Below are 20,492 nucleotides of genomic sequence, written 5' to 3'. Positions count from 1 at the left end.
TTTTTTAAATTGTCATGTGGGTGCTGGGATTTGAACCTGAGTCCTCTGGAAGAACACCCAGTGCTCTTAACCACTGAGCCATCTCTCCAGCTCACGTGTGGATTTTTAAAAAGCCATTCTCACAATAGAAAACAGCCCATCCTTCAAACTTTCATGGCTTGATGATTGTATGATAAGCTTTCCCATGATAAATCTCCCAGTGAGTGAGTTACTATGTCAGTCTCTGAATATATACATATATATATATATGTATATGTATATATAAAATCACAGGTGAGCAATGATGGTAGGATGTAAGCCAGCACAGCACAACCACAGAAAGTGTTTCTAGGACTTAAGCGCACATGGATTTTCGACAGCATTCTTTACATATACCAGTCTTCTGTCAATATTACTGAACACTTTCCTTCACAAGAATGCCTGTGATGCAGAAGCAGAAGGACATCCACGACTCCAAGATGTCCCTTACACAGGGTCTTAAAGATGACTTCCCTACCTGACATCGGCAGGGTCTTCTGTGACAAGCACGTCCGTCTTGCAGGAGGCGAGGGGGTTGATGGACAGCTCCACAGGTGGAACCACAAAGCTTTTGCTGACCGGAAGCCAGAGGCCTTGGCCCAAGCTGAAAGTAGACCTGCAATGTAAGAGTTTCCATTGGGGAACTCCCCGGGAAGCAATGAGCAAAAAGAAAAAGGGGGCCCTCTTCCCCTCCCTTATAGGGCATTTTCTCATTTTTTTCCCACCCACCTTAATATGCTACCTTCACCAAACACAGTGCTGGCCAGTTTACTCCCACTGAGATGCTTGTCTCTTAAGTTTATTCATCATTTGGCCCTTGCATTGCTTTGGGTTGCCTGTGATCTTTGTATGAGTAATGAGTGAACTCCGTGGAGACGGACTATAGTAGCTCAGCTTTCCTGCGGTCCTGATACCCGGCAAGAGTTCCATAAAAAGTCAGAAGGAGCAGTCTGGCACAGAAGGTAAGATCACGGACTCTAAATCAGTTCAGGTCAACATCTTCCTCCTTGCTCTGCCACTGGCTCGCTGTGTGCCTTTATCTGCTTAAATATTGAACTTCTACACACAGTCTCATAGAGTAGCAGAGGTAAGAGGAAGAGAGTCTGATGATACAGATTAATTTTTTAAGCGGGTAGATTGAATAATCAGTAATGCCCCTTCTAGTTCAAGCACCTGAGTCTACAAGTCTAGAAGCCAGACAAACAGAAACCAAGATTCTCATAGCAACCGAGGCCATCATGCTTTATCAGTGTCAATGAGAGTTCTTTCATAGTCAGTGAGGCTCAGGATCAACACTCTAAGACGGCATAAGCACACGTTCTGTCTAACCTCTCTCCTTCCCCTAGCATAAAACCTCAACAAGACTGTCAACTCACCTGAGAATCTTTTCAGGGGCTTGCTCTCCTGTCACCAGATCATAGCCCCTCTCCAGTGTTGTATAAGGCCAAGGTCTGAGGAAATAATGGAGGAAATGGAAGAGAAGAAGACAAGACATAGTATTAGTCTGAAGCAAGCAGGAGTCATGCTGTTCAACAGAAGCTATACAAAGAGTCACATTCCATAGAAGTAATTGCTGGACATGACTTTCTACATTTTAAAGGAATTTTTCATGTCACAGGACTTAACACTTTTTTTTAATGCTAGCTCTCTTGTCCATTTCTGAGTTCACATTGAATATAATGCAATATCCTCCTCGGCACGCTTTATTGATTATTTCCTGTTTGGGTGGATGAGTAAAGTATCAGCGCTTGTTCTGTAGAAGCATCATCAATCATGTTCCTTTAGTACTGAAGTGTGAGTCAGCAGGAAAATAGTTCTTGCTTTTCATTTTGTGTGTGTGTGTGTGTGTGTGTGGTGTATGTGTGCACAATGTGTATATACAGTGTGTTTTATTTATATCTAAAACAATTTTTTATTTATTATTGGATCTCATATATTTTCGTAATATTCACCTCAGATAATCTCTAGTCCCACCTCCCCACTGACCCAGCTTCCCGTTCTTTTTTTTTTAACTCCCTTTTTCAAACCCATCAAGCTGGAGAGTGGCTGACCTACAAGGCTCTCACCCTTTAAGACAATTGCCAGAAGCTCTGAAATGCCGTTATCTCCTCAGTTACAGGTGGGACTTCATGCCCACTTCTCCCCATCCCTGCTGGGATGTCCTCTTGCTTGAGCTTGCTCAGGTCTTGTGCAAGCTTTCATCATCACTGTAAGCTCAGATGTGAATTTGTTCCTTTGTGTGTGGAAACTACCTTTTGCTTATAGTCATCAACCACCTCTGCTTCTTACAATCTTTCTAGCCCCTCTTCGGAAGTCTTTGGGAGAGGTTTGGTAAAGATGCTTCTGTTAGGGTTGAGCAATCTGCAGTCTCTTATTTCCTGCAGATTCTAGACCAGGAGGTGAATCGATGGGCGTGCTGCTTCCCAGCCCTGAGGCCCTGTGTCACTCACCCTTCGCTTTGGCCCCAGTCACTGCGAACACACAGATGTCTGTGAACTGGGTCAGGGGCGTAACCTTCATGACAACTGCACTCCCCTGTAAGCAAAAGGAAACAAGTTTTGTGATGATACAATGCCTGTACACATATGATATTTCATGGTTGTTTATTTTCCTGAAAATTTTGGTAAGGAGTTGTGAAAAAGGAGTGCAGGACCCACCAACTACTGTGGGTAACACAGAGTTTATGCATATGTCTATTTGTTTCTACAGCCACTCATCTTCCATCCAGTACATCTTGGATACATTTAACCAAGCTCTCAGCTCTACACCAGAGACACAAAGCTAAAAGGTGTAACTCAGTGGTTAATGGTGTCCACAAGTTGACAAAACAAACAGGAAGTAGCTAGATAGTGGAGGGCCTACTTTCTAACAAAAAAATGTGTTTATATATATATTGATATATGCACATACTTATATGCATATATAAATAATTGTTTATATATTATCATATTATATATACATAAATATAGATTATACAAGCTTAACAGAAAATTAAATGTTTTCCAGTGGAATGAGCCAGCCTTGTCCAGCAACACATAAACCCTTGGTCAGATACCAGCTCCTTCAAGAAATTTTTGATTACCTCTTTTGGAAAAGATGTTCTGCCTGCAGCTTGCCTCTTTTTTTTTTTTTTTTTTTTTTTGGTTTGTTCATCTACCTCTCTTCACCTCTTCCCTGCTATCTCTTCTTATTCTCTCTCTCTGCTCCTGTCTTGTTCTTTATCTCCTGTGTGCTTTCTTCCTTGTATGTGTCTACCCATTCCTCTGCCCATGTCTTTTCTTCACTGTTCATGTCTGTGTGAAGCTGCAAGAGTGGCTCCTAGCCGTCCTCACTGTAAGTATCTCCTCCCCCGTTGGCTGAGTTCATTTCAGCATGCCTTGTCTGTCTATTGCCAAAGTTCAGAATTCTATAATGGTTTTCAGAAGGTTCCTTATGATAACGTCTCAGTGTATTTCTGAAGGTGTGAAGTTTTAAAGTTAAATTAGTTATTTTCTACCAAAGGTATACTTGCAAAATGTTGACAGATGTTTCTCTAAAAATAGATTCTATAAAAAACAAATTTAGGGGATGCAGTGCTCCCAGTGGAGTGATTCTCCATGGGGATGATACACACAGCTTCCCCAAAACTTTATTTTAAGAAACTTGCATGGATGGGGCTTGAGCTTAGAGCACTTGCTTTAAGTTCCATCACCAATACTCATACTGAAAAAAAAAAGAGGACAATGTTGGTGGTCTGACACTGTGCACAATCATCATTCTCTGAAATGGACAACTTGTGTGGAAACTACCTGGCTTAGCCTGCTGCTTAGAAGAGAGTGAGCCTTCGCACTCAATGATATGAACCCAGGGATATTTGATTAGTTTCCTGGCTATTGATGTTTGAGTGCATTCATTCTCATCTTTTGGTGAATCATGGCAGTTCTAGTTGGCCTGACTAAAACTTCTCACAACATGGTGAGAGATATGTATTATTCAACATGGAAGATTTAAAGACTTCTCAGTTTTAGTCTTTAATATTTCTTGTATTTCATTTTGAATCTCTTTAAAAGTTATAAAAAAGAGAGAATAGGATAGACACCCAGAAGTCACATTCTGGAGTTGAGGACACTGTTAAGAGTCCACATATCAACTCAGTTGCCCAACCAGATTTATTTCAAGCTTACCTCAAGAAAAACAAGGCCTCCTGCCATCCTTGTTACACTGAAAAGGATATGTGCCTGAGTCAATATGCTACCAAGCTTAAAGTATTTGAAATAGGAATAGTGAATCAGGTTTTAATGCATTTATTTGTTGTTTGTATGCATGTACACACATATGAGAGCTTCAGTTATGCCATGGCACACATGTGGAGGTCTAGGAATCAGCCAGTTCTTTTGTTCTACTATGAGAGCTCAGGGTATTGAAATCCAGTCATCATGGTTGGAGGTAACCATCTATACACTCACTATACATCTTATGAATTAATGCTTTCCCAACTGTGTAAACAAAGCAAAGGCCATATAAACAAGAACAGTAGGGAACAGATTGTGAAAGTATCCCCAGTACTCCTTGTTTCAAGATGTTTTTATTTATCCAGTAAGCCTCTTGTTTTCAACATGGAACCGTGAATGTTATGCATTTGACCTCCCATAAAGTATTCTGAGAGAAACAGACAAACCTTTAACTTATGGTATGTATTAGAACTGGTATCTTATTCTTTGTGTGGCCAGCACCTTTCAAGTGTTTGACAAATAACCCAGGCTTCATAAATATTGGTCAAATGAAATGAGAGTGAGAGGGTATAAGGAATCAGAGAATGGGTCATGAGTAGCATTTGAAATATTCCAAAGAATGTTGAAATACAGATGAGGCAACAGAATCTACCATTCCCCTCTCCTGAGCAAGTGGTAAATCATCAGGATGCCTTCTTTCAGTTGGTAAGGCTTTCTGTAAGCCTTCCTCCACCATCATGCCTGGGGTGGTCCACTGAGTGGGTGTGCTGTATGTGTGATCTAATGAACTGGTTCTTGCAGGAGGAAAGGGAAATTGACTCAAGAGACTGAGAGCCTTGAGTTTGGATAGCAGTAATTTGCCACTGGGGGAGGGGCCGCACTTGCTAATGATGCGTTAAAATGCAACAGCCCCTTCATGAAATATTCACCACTTTAAACGTGTCTAATATCAAAGATTAAAAGTCCTGAGATTTGTCCTCGAGACTCCCAGAAATGATTTATGATCTGCCAAAAGACACAGACCTCGTGATTCATAAATCGAGAGGTAAAATAGTTACTCCCAACAAATGGAAGGTAAGTCAGGCTACAGTGAGCAAGGAGAAAGCTCCTTTGGTTTCTATCTAGCCTACCAGTGATTTTCCAGGAAAGGGCACAGCCATTCACCTGTCCCATGTCTTTTTGGTATTATCTGTTCCAATAAAGGGCACTGTTATATCTTTCTCTTTCTTCCTTGTGTGCTTACTGAACAACTTTTCCTTGACTCAGATAATTAATTACTGTCACTCATTATACAACAAATATGTACTTTGCAAATGAGAAGGAGCCACCCTAGGGCTCCCATAGGAGCCTATGGAAGTAGGCAGAAGCAAAGCCCACAGGGCTGGAATCAGGCCCACAAACCAGGTTTCAGTGCTCACCCTCTTCCTGTCTAGTTGTGTGACTAGGGAGGCAGGGATGGTGAGAATCTCTTTTTCTCTGTTTTCTCATGTATACACTGGGATTGAAATGACAGTGGTGTAACTATCTCAATGCAAATGAAGGCAGTGAAGAGTAGAGGCTGCAGCTCAGTCACCTTAGATCACAATAAATAGACTAGTAGCTGGTTCAGGGCAGGTAACTGACTTACTGAATTAATGAACAGAGCAAAAGAAGGAAAGAACCAAGGAAAAAAGGAAGGAAGAAAGAAAGGAAATAAGGAAGGCAGGGCAGACTAATGGACATATAAAATATAACACTCATCAATTCCAGCTGATTTTATTTAGAGTAATGATGGAAAACCCTCCCAGTTATGACAGGTGTTTGCCAGCAAAGCAGTCATTGTGAACATGAGCTGAGGAAATGCCCACAATAGAATTCTATTACACATCTGAGCAGAAAAGGCCCTTAAACATCATTTAGTTCAAATCCTTCAACCTTCATTTTTTCCAGAAGAGGAAGCTAAGGTTCAGAAAGTAAAGAGATTTGTCAAATCGCTGGACTAGTTTCTGGGGTTGGCAAGGTTAGGACCAAAGGCATGTGGCTACCAGAACCAGCAGAGCTCTTTAGGTGGCATTGGCAGTATAATTCTTTAGTGGACATTGAAGCCACCGTAAGGGAACTTTTACCCTTTTTACTCCTCTGACACTTCTGAGTTTCCTGTAATGAGGATATTAGTTTTCCAAGCAGGTATCATAGAAAAGATAAAATGAATTTGAAATATCCTTAAGCACATTAAAAACACACATTTTTGTATGTGGTTAATAACGCAGATCTAAAAAATGTTTAATCTCTTCATTAAAGTGGTTCCCATAAGGGAATTCAATTAAGCAAATTTCCATCATGCTAGTTACTAAACTTGGTATTTTAGCTACAGATGAGCCACGTTGGTTTTAAAATATTTACTCTCCTTATCTCTTAAGTCCTATTTATCCCGTTCTCAATTTTATTTTGCACACATTCTGTCTTCATAAACTCTTATACAAAAACAACAGAACCCTGCTGTTCATGAGCAAACCAGACTTCTCTTTATCAGAAGCACTTCAAAGTGAATAGTGCTCTTCCGTTAATTACATATGACCAATAGGCTGGTGAAGCAGTGGGCCTTGCAAACTCCTTGTTCTTGATTCAGATTCTGCATTCGCTACAAAAATGGTATAAACAGGTCAAGTTGTTTCTCTGGGATCCTCTCCTTACATACAATGAGACTGGGACCAGGTACATGCAGGAAATGTCAAGAGATATACTGTAAATCCTTAGCACAGTCTTGGGCACACTTCTTGTTCTGCTGAAACTATTACATAGTCTTGAGTTCCTACCACTCCTAGATGCAAAAGGTCCATTAGAATTCTTGTTTTGGTAGAAGGAAAAAGGCACTAAGGACAAAGTATGGCCTTGCAAAGTCAAAGATGTGGGGTTTTGTCTTGTTTTTAATCTATAGGGTTTGGGCATGTCACAAGAGAATTCCCATGATTCTTCTCCATCTTTCCAGAATCCTTGGTGCCTACCATCTTCTTCATCTATGGCATCTGCTGTTAAAGGAGAGACACACAGATTCAGGGCATAGGTGGAAGGCTGATCTGCAGCCTTGAGGAAGAACCTAGTCTTTTTGCTCAGTCTAGCATTCTGGCTCCCACCCTCCCTCCCTGACATCCTCTTATGATTCCATTTTCACTTGCTTCCGGCTCAGTCATCACTTATCATCACAGGCCAGGGATGCCGCTTACTGTTCACTTTCCTATTCACGCTCTGTGTCCCTGTTGCTTGGACAGACGGCTCCCTGATCCTTTGGAGCACTGAACATGACATGCTTCTCTTATTATGACTGCGATGGGCCACTATTGCTTTGTGACCTATCCCAGGGACAGGTGTACCACAGAGGATTAGGGGATGGATGACATTACTGAAGGCCAGATTGTTTCATAGAGTAATGGAATACAGCTGACTTGTCATTGCATGCTGATTTCTTCTGCAATGTTCCCTGAGCTACAAGGGACGGAGAGTAAAACAGACATCCTATTTCTATCATCTGAAATGTACCTGCAGAATCCAGGTAATTTCTTTGTCTAGTTATAATATACAAAAAGGTGTATGTCTATGTGTATGGGTGGATGGATGCATGTGAGTATATGTTTGTGTGTATGTGTAGAAGCACGTGCATGTAGAAGCTAGAAGAAGGCACTGGATATTCTCTTCTACCACTTATCTACTCCTATACGCAGAGAAGATCTCTTCCTTATCATGGGGCTCATATTTTCTCATATATGCTGGAATCCAGCAAGTCCCAATACTCCTGTCTCTGCTCCTTTGGAGCTGGTGTTACAGATATTACTGAGATGCGTGGATAGTTATATTGGTGCTGGGCTCTGAACCATGATTGTGAAGTAAAGGCTCTTAATACCTGAGTCATTTCAGTAGCCCCCGAAACTCTGCATTAATGCTACTCCTTGAGAAAAATCACAGCCTGGGTAATGGAAGGATGATTACAAAGGAAGACAGACCAAGGGTTCAGCCAGTATAAGAAGCAAAAGAAACTTAAGTGGGAATGTGATTATTCAAAGCCCTGTTCCTTTTGCAAATCACTTTACCTCTTTTTGCTTTGGTCTTCCCATCTGTAAAGTAAGAAGGCAGAATTCACAGAGTACCCAAGCACCCTTCCAAATATGGTCAAATTCTGGTCCACTTCCACTATCTGGTTTTGCCTCCTAAAGTCAGTATCTGTCCTATTGATAGATACATTAAGATAACTAGGGTTTTGAGAAATATGGGCTGGAGGTAGTTCACTGAGAAACATGGCTGGCATGAAGTAAAAAGAAAGTACCATTAAGAACTCTGTACAAGGAGATCTGTTGTTTAGGTGTTGCTTAGGCAAATGCCTGTTTCACTTGGGGAAGACCCCTTGCTTCATTAGGATTTCGTTTCCCTATCAATAGAGTGTAACATCCCCCTGTCAGTTGATCTGTTCTTTCTTCACAATGTTAACAAATTTCCAGCCTTGTTAATTTCAAAAGCACTAAAGGCAAAGATATAAATGTGCATTTCAGGTTCTGGCTATCCATTGTCATCCATCAGTAGGTCTCAGAAGAAATTTTAACTTATGGATTGACATGAGTTTGTTGGGTCTAATTGACATTGGCTCTGTCCTTGTGGATGACCCGTGTAGAGTGATCTGGGATGTTGGAAAGTCTTAACAACAGTTTTGAAAGGATGCAAAGCAAACAAACTGACCACTAGAAAGGATATGAGTTTAATTGGCATAGACAAGACACTAAACAGGTGCACAGAAATGTGGCTACTGCTTCCAAAGTTCCCTCCCTGACTCTTGTCTTGCTTCCTCCATGTTTCTTGGGTAAGCTGGGATGGATGGAGAGTCAGAAGACTCACCCTGATAAGGCAGAAGAGCACTATCTGGAAAGCCAACTCAGAAGCTGAAACTTTATGTCTTACATGTTGAACATGTTGTCTAGATTGACCACTGAGCTTCTTTTATTGCTTTCCTTTCTTTCTCTTCTCCTTTTCTCTTCTTTTAAAATAAGCACTCAGGTGCAACATACAATTATTTGAAGGACATAACAGTGACTTTACTATGATGCTGTGAAGAAGAGAGTCATCCATTGTCTGTCACTTACTACAGAAGGTGAGGGCTCTGGGGGTGACCTCTCCAAATTCTACAGTTAGGTTTTGACTGACAACCTTTGTCATAGATGACACGAAATAGATGCTTTATGAATTTGTGCCATCCTTACTCCATGGCCATGTTAATGTTCTCTGTATTGGTTAAATTTTAGTGTATATGCAGCTGAAACAAGGAGTAATATTAATTTCATTTATGTGTATATATGTTTGTCAGTGTGGGTGTACATTCATACAGTTATTTTGGATACCAGAAGAGGATGTTGAAACTCCTGGGGCTAAGGTTAGCTGTGAGTCTCCGAATTGGATTCTGGGAACCAAATTTAGGTTGTCTGTGGATACTATCTTGACTGCTGAGCCATCCCTCTATCACCAAATTGGTACACTTCCAGGCCTCAATTTCCCCATCAGAAAATGATCATGCTAAATCAAATTTACTTATAAGAAGCACTGTAGACAATACAAAAAACAATGACTGTATGTCTGGGCACACAGACATCCCTTGGTTATTGCAAATGATGTCATTATCTCTGCTGCTAGCATGGACAGCAATATGGGTGCTGTAGTCCAAGTGGCACTACTGAATTTCCTCCTTGGTCTTTCTTTCTCTTCCTTACATTAACCTTGACTCATCTCTGTCCCAAAGTTAAGACTTTATTTCTACAGTATGGTGTGGTTGTGGTTCTCTTCACAGGTTGTCGGAATGTGGTGACAGAGGGATGGGGACTGAGAGATGAACCCATTCAATTTTCTGCCTCCAAGGACTAGGTGGAACATCCATCATCAGTACAAGGTGTGGTGTGGTTTGAGTTTAAAGTAAAGTGTGTGTAAAGAGTCACTGAACCCAAGAAAGGAAGCCAGGCCTCTATCAAGTACAGGGAGTGCTTCTACATGAATAGGACCATGGTATCAATAGAGGATGAAAAGACACACAGAAAGGTCATTAATAACTTCTGAATAGTGTTGGAAGTTCTGCATGTTTGTTGCTAGTTCATGACACCTTCATGCTACCCTATGAGGTAGGTTATAATACTATTTTATAGAAAACAATACTGAGCCTAGAATATGTTAAGTAACTGCCTTGCTAGTGGTAAAGAGGCTGCAAGACTCCAGTGGACTCCTTAGCATCCAGCAAGCCTGTTTCCAGAGTCTGTGTTGCAATCCCAGGCCATCCTTCCAGAAGCATGGCATTTCCAGATCAAGGGAGCAGAGCAAAGGCAAGTCACAACAAAAATGCTAACTGGGCTACTTTGCTGCCTTAATTCAGTGGGAACGGTGGTGCTAGACTCACTAGCTTAGGCATCTTGACCTGGTTTTGGCGATATAGGTAGTCAGAGCTTGGGAATCAATCTCTTTAAAAATCGTTACTTCCACGTGCTGAGCCTAGGAGAAATGAGCAAAGAGAGACAGCTTAAAGAAGACAGGCACAGGTTTTGAGGAAAACCTGAGCTGCATGGCTTTGTGATTTTGTGTAATTACTGCCTCTGACCCATTCAGATCCTCAACTCCCAAGTTAATCATCCCTACCCTATTCATCCACCAATATAAAGAATAGTCAATCAATGCACCATAAATATGGCCTGCAACAGCTATGATTAGTGTGAGAGACACTGACTATACAAATATCCCTTCCTGAACATGGAATTTAGTTGTCCCCTTGATTCTAACTTGTAAAAGAAAAGGCTATAGGACTCCTATTGAGATTGCCAAACCTCTTCACCATTTTTTTTTGCTTTATCTTGAGATTTTATTTTATTTTTTATTATTTTATTTCTTTTCCTTTTTAAAATTTAAATTAGAATCAAGCTTATGTAAAACAAGCCTCTTCACTTTTAACTTGAAGAAAATACTAATAAAAAGGAGCTAATGCTACCAGAATTTCCAGAAGAGGGGTGGAGTGGAAACTCTTGGGTACTTAACTTGGCCTCAGTTTCCACCATGAAAGCCAACATTGCTAGGATTTCAACACCAATTTACAAGGCTATAGAACCAGAACATTGCATCGCAATAAGGACGATGAAAGGGCTTAACATCACCATGAGTGTTGTGCAAATGAACTTAATGACCCAGCTTGGTCATCCACTGCACTTTTACAGGACCTTAAAGGCTACAAATGAGGCAACGTGGTCATCAAAGACATGGGACCCCTGAGATGTTTTCCTGCAAACTGCTTGTTAGCCTCCCTCAAGCTACTTTACCCCCTTGAGAGTCATTATTGCCCTCCAAAGGGATAGGAAACATAAGCTCTATCCTCTTCTGTGGTAATGAGATTGTTGTGGGAATAAAATATATACTTAAGCTTGTCAGAACACGTGATGATTAATAATGCAGTTGTTGCCTACATGAACACAATGCAAAAGCACAAAGTGAAATATACAAAGTAAGTTAAGGGTGGTTATTCATTTTGTAAAATGTTTGCTCACTCCAGAGGGAGAGAGAGAAGGGGATAGAGACAGAGAATAGATAAAGAAAAAGGGGGAGCAACAGACTCATTGGTATATTTCCCCACCAAGTATCAGCTATCTTACAGACTGTAGAAACAAATTGCTTTTATACAACCCAAGATAAATGACAACTGAATTTTAACAGATTATTTTGGCTGCAAAGAACCAGCCCTCCATATCAAGCCCATGCTGGTGATGTCTCAGAACCTGACAGTCCAGGACCTAAAGTGTTTTGAGAAGGATGCAAGCCAAGGGGGTCTAAGCAGTGCAGTACCTCCGCCATTGTCTAGTCATCACATGGGGACACGGAGGAGTTACAGGCAGCTATGCCATGTCTCCACTCTATTGTAGGAGAATCTAAAACTTACCTCTTACTCCATTGTAGGCAGATGGTTGGAGCATAGCTGACTTACCATAGAAACCCGAGAACTGTCACAGCCTGTCCTCCCCATCTGGAATATTGTGTTATTGCTGAAATCAATTAATCCTCACATTGCTGATGTTATTGGTGTTTGTCCTTATGTTCTCTCTTACTTTTTTAAAAATTAAAGTTCTGCTTCTTGACTTTATCATCTCAATTTCTGTCACTGCCTCGGATTCCATTCTGGTGTATGCTTCTCTGCCACTGTTTTCCTCTGTGTGTATCTATATAGTGTGCATTGTCTATCTGTCTCTATGACAGTCTTAAAGCACATTCAGTGAGAGAAATTTTTATTTGAGATTGGAGACAAAAAAGCTCATATTAAACACTCAGGGCACCTTAGTTTCCTTATCCATAATAAATTACAAAAAGTAGTCTACTTTGGGGGCTGGTGTAAAGATTAAACAAGTTACTAGGTCATGTTTTTTTTTCATTTTCTTTCTTTGTAATTGTTGTTTTATTTAGAAACAATCTTATTTTACATATCAATCCCAATTCTCTCTCCCTTCTATCCTCCGATGCCCCCTACCAAACCTCCCATTCCATGCCCCTACCCACTCCCCAGGGAGAATGAAGCCTTCCATGGGGGTCATCAAAGTCTGTCATATCATTTGGGGGAGGGTCTAGGCTGAGAGAGTAGCCCTCCATGGGGGATGGGCTCCCAAAGTCCATTTGTGCACTAGGGATAAATACTGGTTCCACTGTCAGAGATACCATAGACTGCCCAGGTCCCCTAACTGGCACCCACATTCAAAGGGCTTGGTTAAGTCCAATGTTGGTTCCCCAGTTTTATGACTAGGGTCCATGTGCTCCCAGTTGGTCAGGTCAGCTGTTTCTGTGGGTTTCTCCAGCCGGGTCTTGACCCCTTTGCTTGCCTCTCCTTTCTCTCTACAACTGGATCCCAGGAGTACAGCTCAGTACTTAGCTGTGGATGTCTGCTTCTGCTTCCATCAGCTACTAGATAAGGCTCTAGGATGACATTTAAGGTAGTCATCATTCTCAATTTAGGGGAAGGATATTTAAGGTTGCCTTTCCACTATTGCTCAGATTGTTGGTTGGGATCATCTTCATATATCTCTTGACATTTTCCTAGTGTCAGATTTCTCTTTAAACCGATAATGGCTCCCTCTATTGAGGTATCTTTTTTCTTGCTTTCCTTTATTCTTCCCTGACTCAGTCTTCCTGATTCTTCATGTTCTCTTCCCCACTCCTCTTCTCCCCTTCTCTGGCTCCTACCTCTCCCCTCCCCCAATGCTCCCAATTTACTCAGGAGATCTTGTCACTTTCCCCAGCTATGTCATGCTAATCCCATACCTCTTTTCTCTGATGTCTTGACCTTCCTCTCTCTCTCCTTACACCTCCTCTCATTCCCTCCCTTAATTCACTCAGTGCCCCAACCTTCACCTCTTCTTCCTGTCTACTTATGCCAGTCTCTCTGAGTTACTCATCTCTCACAAGTCATTCATCCACACCACAGTTTCTAGCCCGTGTGTTTCCTTCAATAATCTAATTGTGAAATGTTGCAGTTCTTGTTACTGAGGTACATGTTCTTTCACAAAATATTTTTATGATACATTTCCTTGTATGTGATGGATAGTCATGAATCATTAAAATCAAGCAATGTGTGTCCAAGTACCCCACACTTGGCTTCATGTGAATCTGGGTTTTCTGTTTTGCCTATTTATGGTCAATGAGATGTTGTATCAGGCTGTTTACACTGCACAAAGCAAAACAACCTGGGCTGCCTGCCCGGTTAGGTGTATCTTATATTAATGATGGCTATGTCCTGCAGTAGACAACTGGTATGGCCACATAAATCCAAACCTTGTCCCTGCTGTGTGACATGAACCCAAACCCACTTAGGAAAGGTTTTTAAAGAGGACATTCAACAACATAATGAATAGACTGCTGTCTCTCTCTCTCTCTCTCTCTCTCTCTCTCTCTCTCTCTGTCTCTCTGTCTCTTTCTCTCTCTCATCTGGATTCCACTATACAAAGGCAGCAGTTTCCTTTCATTTTATTGCAATAGAAGGAAAGGGGAGAGGATGGTGTGGAATCAGATGGAACCATGGGAAAAGGCTCATGCTATTGCTAAGTGCTGTGTTTTAAACAGCTTCCAGGAGTTCCTGTATGCTCAGAAATCTGTCACTGTGTTTTCCACCCCATCATGATTAGGTCTTTGTTGGTTCATCATTGCCAACTCTAGGGATTCCTTCTTGCCCTTAATTTAATAACTTCTATTTGCTTACCATGTATATTCACCATAGGATGCACAGAGTATTTTGCATTGATTACAATCATTGCAATAATACACTAGACGTGAACACTTTTGCCTCTTTAAAAGAGCAGGCAATTGAGGCCTAGGGAGATTTATTTGCTTGAAAGTGGACCACCAGTCAAGGGCAGAGTTAAGATTTTGATCATGTTCTGTCTGATTTCAGTGCCGAGACTCTTACTCTCATGTCCCTACTGCCTCTCCAAAAACAAACCAGTCTTCCATTAATCCATGTAGATTTTGAGTAGTCTCCTTTATGGACCATACTTGGTGACTGAATTCATTTTGGACTCATGTTTGTGAAATAAAGACATTCCTGAAGCTTGGAGGACACAACATACCTTGCATACTCTACACCGAAATGCTTATCAATCAGGAATGAGTGCTGTTGAACACACCCCTGCAAAGAAGTTCCCTAAAGCAGAAGCAGAAGCTGACATCATTTCCCATGTAAGAAAGACAGGCAAAATTCCTGTATTGATATAAGGGCTTCATGGGCCTCCCTGACTAAAAGCTTATAAGAACTTAGCCTATACTTGGCATAGATTTTCACTGCATAGCCTATACATTCTGAGAACAGCTTTATCTACCCATGTAGGGTATCTCCTTCCAATCTTTCCTCACAATGGACATACTATGCATCAGGTTTCATTACAATCATTTTTTGGTTCATATTTGTTTATGTTTGATTGATCCTACCCACATGACTTCATCTTTTCCATTTCTCTGAAGCACCACATTCTCTGGTCACATGTCATAGAGAAATCAAGCTAAGCCAGTAACTTCCTTCTGCTGGCTAGCCTTCAGCATACCTATAGTTTCTATATATACTGGTAAGGGAAAATTGCCCTCAACAGTCTTATCAGCCACAGACCTAGCATGCTACACTATCAACTAAGACAGCAAGATGTGCCCATTATTGCAATAGTGGTAATGGTCATGAATTAATAGCTTAACCTGTCCAACTTTAAGAAGACACTAATGATTGTTTAAGTATAGGGACATCAGTTAAAATAAGACCCTCATTATACCTTTTGTTACTCCTTATTTCTGTACTCTGACTCCATGCTTATCTAACTGTGGCCAAAAAGCTCTTTTCAGCCCCTTCCATTTCATTTATTTATTTCAGAATTTCTCTTTTTCTCTGGTTGTAGGTCTTTGGTGTCATCTTCTTCTAGGTTTTATCTTCAAGCACAGCATGAAAACTGGGACTGAAGCTTCACACATACTAGAGTCATGACAAATAGATTCCCCAATTTTGATGCTAAATCATGAACTAAGTTTCCTGGAAACTCTATGGGGCTCTTTAGGTACTTTATCTCATTATTTCCAATCCTGAGCACACTGCCTAGGCATAGAATTGGTGCCCACTAAACAGAATCAGTAAAGGAAGTGCATCATTTAGACTCTGACCATTTCCTCCCACCAACCTTGCTATTACCTAACGGAAACCACCTTTATCTGTGGCCTTTATCCTCATACTGGGCTTCCCACTGGTCTCCCTACTCCTTCTTCTAGACTTAGAGTTACTTTTTCAATAGTTCGTACTCTAATAATCATCTTAAAATATAAGTTAGACAATGCCTGTCTCTCTGCTCAGCATGCTCCAGTTGTTCCTGACTACTTTCAGGTTGAAAGCAAGTGAGCTGATGGCTATAAAACTCTTCGCTATGCCTTCATCATCCTCTAACTCCACTTAGCTTGCAGTGCAGAACAGTACACATTTGACCATTGTCTTTGAACATGTGAGGCTCAATCTCTGCTCAAAGCCTTTACACTTGTTCACGTTTCCACCTGAGTATTCACACTTGTTCACGCTTCTACCTGAATATTCACGCTCGTTCGTTCATGCTTCTACCTGAGTACTTACACTTGTTCACACTTCTACCTGAGTATTTATACTCGTTCACATTTCTACCTGAATAATGGTCTCCCCAGATATTTGCAAAGAGAGCTTTACTCTCCTACCTACTAAAATGATATCTACCTTGAGTAATCAGTGAAAATATACAACAATTTTCACAGTGCATGTGTACATACACACACACAGATAAATCACCATCTTTCTAGCATGTGATGTATTTTATTTACTATTATATATGTTGTCGCTCTGGTCAGTCTCCTGCCACCATGGACCGTGAGCTCCATGATGGAAGAAGTTTCACACTTTGCTCATTCCATCAGTGCCTTTATCCTGCTTCCATATCCACTGATAAATATATGACTGAATAAAAAATACCCAAATAGTTAGTTACTTTTGCCACCAAAGCACTGAATCAAATTCCTTAGAGAGATAATATACCATCTTTTCCCCCCTAAAGATATGAACTTAGAGTTTACAAATAGAGTTGTGACTTTTTAACTTTGTTTTCAGAGCTCAATGTTGGAATAGTCAGCATATCTATGTTTCAATAAAATTGTATTGATATTAAATATTTAGCCAAATACATTGCAGATATTGCAATGCCAGACAGTTGGTCTATACTTGTTTCATGGTGAATCCCATTATACAATACAGTGACTCTCTCAGTATTGTCACTGAAAAAATCATTTTCAATGAGGGGAAATGTATTCAAAAATATAGTTCTGATATTTACTCTTTCACAGACTAACTAAACTTGTTTCAGCAGTGGCCATGCTGTATACTGAGTTCTCCAGCATGGTAGTCACTGGCCACATGTGGTTATGTAGCATCTCAAACATGGAAATACAGCCATGGAATCATTAAGTTTTATTTCATTGCAATGAATTTGCATTTTCATTTACATGCCATTTATGTCTATGAGCTACCATCACACAGTTATTCATGACCCATTGTTGCCTTTCTTTCTTCACTGCTCTAAAGCCCATTTGTGAGGGCCTGAACTCATGGTAACTGCACTTTTCTTCAGGATCCTATAAATTTATTTCATTCAGTTCATGTTTTTATCACAGCTGTAACAATAAAGTTGCTTTGGTTTACATTCAAGGCTCATGCACTAAGTGCTTAATGTACTTTATCTAGTTTAATCCTCATAATAACCCTCCATAGGCTGTTTATCTTATTACTTCTGTTTCACTGGAAGGAAAAACAGGAATACAGGAGGGGTCTCCACAGCACCCAAGAACTTCAGATGAGAGTGGAGTGGGCTGGGATTTGACTCCTGGACGTGTAGGTGCACAACACACGCTCTAGACCATCACACATTTATTAAATATAGAAACTTGTGCTAGAACCTGTTTCCTAGGTGTCTGAGCTGTGTATTCTCCAAGATCAGGAGTCCCTGGTCATCTTAGTTTTATAACTTCTAAAGCCAAAGATCAGCACAGCGTTTGCTTTCCACAAGAATTTTAATGTAAGTAGAGTCTTGGAGAAAAAAAAAAAAAAACAAACACCTGACCTGTTCAAGGCTACACCATGAAGAATTTGCAAATATAAGAGTGAACTTCTTGAGATTGGTCTCTAAATGCAGCACATTTTCTTATCTTTATCAATTCCAGTATTCATTATTAAACATTAGTATGGGATACATAGTGACATATATTTGGGCATTAAGCAGTGAACAAGGAAGAAAGATTCGTGACATTTATACATCATGCAATCCCTCAGACACCTAGTAATTAAATTTGGAATGACACAAATAAACGCATAAGTACAAGTTGTAATTGAATTTGATAACATGGGCTTATAGTTCAGAGAATATTCTCTGATGCCAGACTTTGAAATAAAATCTGGACTCTACAAATTCATAGATGACTTCAGCAAAAAATAATTACTTGTGATTTAATATCTTCAGTTGTAAAAAATGATGATAATAATATGTCCTTACATCAACCCAAATACATACATTTTCACATGTCATATTCATAACATGAAGCCTTAGCTAATAGTTTGTAGTACACTTTTGTAATTATTGGCAACATTTTCTTTTTTCATCTTTTCAAAAAAATTTATTTTACATACCAAACACAGTTTCCCTCCCCCCCCACAATGGATGTAATACCCATATAGTTCTGGTTTGACTACAGCATGACTGAATCTACATGATATGGCAATTAAAATATTAAATGAGACATCTATGAGGGACTTAGAAGAGGCTAATATGCATAGTTACTTGGACCTCAATGTGCAATGTTCATACTGTTTACTATGCAGGAAAGAGGGTACTAAAGTATAGAAGCTAAGAGGAATAACCTAGTCTAGAAGGGTGCTTCTTTGAGGGTGGGATATTTAAGCTGAAATGAAAAGGATAATGGGAATGAGGCATCTAATGAAGAGCACATATAAAAAGGAAATTGGTGAAAGGCTGACAGTTCTATGCACAAAGAATTGCATGTGAAGAGCCTCCATCATATTAATAAGAATAAATTCCTCAGCATTAGCAGAGATGGGTCACTTTGGAGCATTGTCATGTATCCTAGTGACTGTCTATCTCAAGTGGGAATTAATTACTGTCACCTATCTCCAAACTTATGTTAATAAACCCATGATTATAAAGTTCTACCAATGTATTTATCTGGCAAACTATTATTTTAACTATCAGGGCATAAACAATTGTCAGTAGCTGAGTAAAATTTTGCATATACTTGGATAAAATTAAATACTATCTAAATAAATGTTGGAAGATTATGTATGCATGATCCTTCTTTTAATCGCTCCCAAATGGCTGTCAGAGATACTGCCAGCCACCTTCTTATTTGCTACTTTGCAATGTGAAATTTAACATCTATCACAACCTCTTTCACGTTCATAGGCAACATTGTCTTGACTTTCAATGACACTGGAAAGTTCTCTGTAAGGAGAAGTTTTCACAGTTCCTTTTGTAGAACACTGTAACCTCCTTGTCCTCAATTTTTGAACAGTCAAACTTGTTGTGTGCTGCTGTAGCCTCTCTAAAATTTCATGACCTCATCTTTGATCCGTATCACCTCTTTTTTAAAAGACCACAATCCTCTTGCACAACATAACATTTCATAATGCTTTCAACCCAAATATAGTAAGAGAACCAAGCAGAGATATAAAATAATTTCTCTACCAATGCTTTAACAGATCTATTTCTTACTTCTGTCTCTTCAATCCTTACTTGTCCTTAATCCAATTTGGCCCTTTCATTTTTTTCAAGTCAGTTTATTCTGTAAGTTTTTTCCAAGGAATTCATTCTTGTCTACTTCTGAGAATTCTCTGCAAATACCAACTAAAGTGAAACCTTTATTATGTCTCTTTTTTTCTGTGTTAAACTCTCTTGCACCATAATTTATCAAAAATGGTAGTTTGTCATTCAGTCTTTGTTCAAATTCCAATAATGAAACTTAGCAAATGCATAAATAAACCATTTTAACATACAACTTTGTATATGGAAAATGGAAGTAATAAATGCATAGAAGTATGCTTATGAAGACCAAAAAATCATATGTAGTCTCACAATAGTGCTCTATTAACAACATATACATAATAATTTATAAATTCTACTACCACCATTTAACTACTTGTATATCTCATGACATCTTACCAAAACTTACCATTACTTCTCTTAAACATGTATTTGACCATTTTTTGCCACAGAGCTTGTTTTTACTTGAGTTTGGGAACAAACTGGCTGTGCAAGATCATGTCAGTTAGTTTTCAGAAGAAATTTAGCTTGATATGTCTTTATTTCGTAAGGTCAGTGAAGCTTTTGCCGGAATATCTTCAGCAGCTCCCACCAAGAGCTCTCCACGGTGCTGACACTGAATTAACATCTAGCTCTTTAACCAAACCACCATTACCCTTTAGCAACTGAATCTTGATTTTCATCCAACCATCCAACCATCCAAACATTAATGTACCCATCCATCCATTAGCTGATTTGTTCATACATTCAAAACAAAAATATATGTCCTGGAACCCTTTCATTTTAATACAGCAATTAATAAGAAGAATAAAAATGAAGTATTTCTAAAACACATACTCATATGTGCCTTTCATCCCCAGTGTGTGTCAAAATTATTACCCATAATTATGTCTTAGCTATTAAACTCTGCATGTCATATACACAT

The 20,492-nt window shown here is 39.7% G+C and overlaps 1 protein-coding gene across 4 annotated transcripts in view; it reads right to left on the bottom strand.

The window, feature by feature from the left end:
• Astn2 (astrotactin 2) overlaps positions 1-20,492 on the bottom strand; it is a 972,600-nt gene that overhangs the window by 524,563 nt on the left and 427,545 nt on the right. For 3 of the 4 annotated variants that reach the window (XM_040757328.1, XM_040757330.1, XM_040757331.1), the window contains 3 exons: positions 2,469-2,553; positions 1,395-1,469; positions 497-634 (listed from right to left, as the gene is read on the bottom strand). In XM_040757328.1, the coding sequence (XP_040613262.1) occupies positions 497-634; positions 1,395-1,469; positions 2,469-2,553 (298 nt within the window). The remainder of the gene's footprint in view (positions 1-496; positions 635-1,394; positions 1,470-2,468; positions 2,554-20,492) is intronic. The other variant, XM_040757329.1, reaches the window with a different exon arrangement.

This window comes from Mesocricetus auratus, unplaced genomic scaffold (genome assembly GCF_017639785.1).
Source record: "Mesocricetus auratus isolate SY011 unplaced genomic scaffold, BCM_Maur_2.0 Super-Scaffold_100014, whole genome shotgun sequence".
Classification (NCBI taxonomy): Eukaryota; Metazoa; Chordata; class Mammalia; order Rodentia; family Cricetidae; genus Mesocricetus; species Mesocricetus auratus.
Note: the sequence above shows the minus strand (reverse complement) of the source record. Positions and strands in the feature narration are given on the sequence as shown.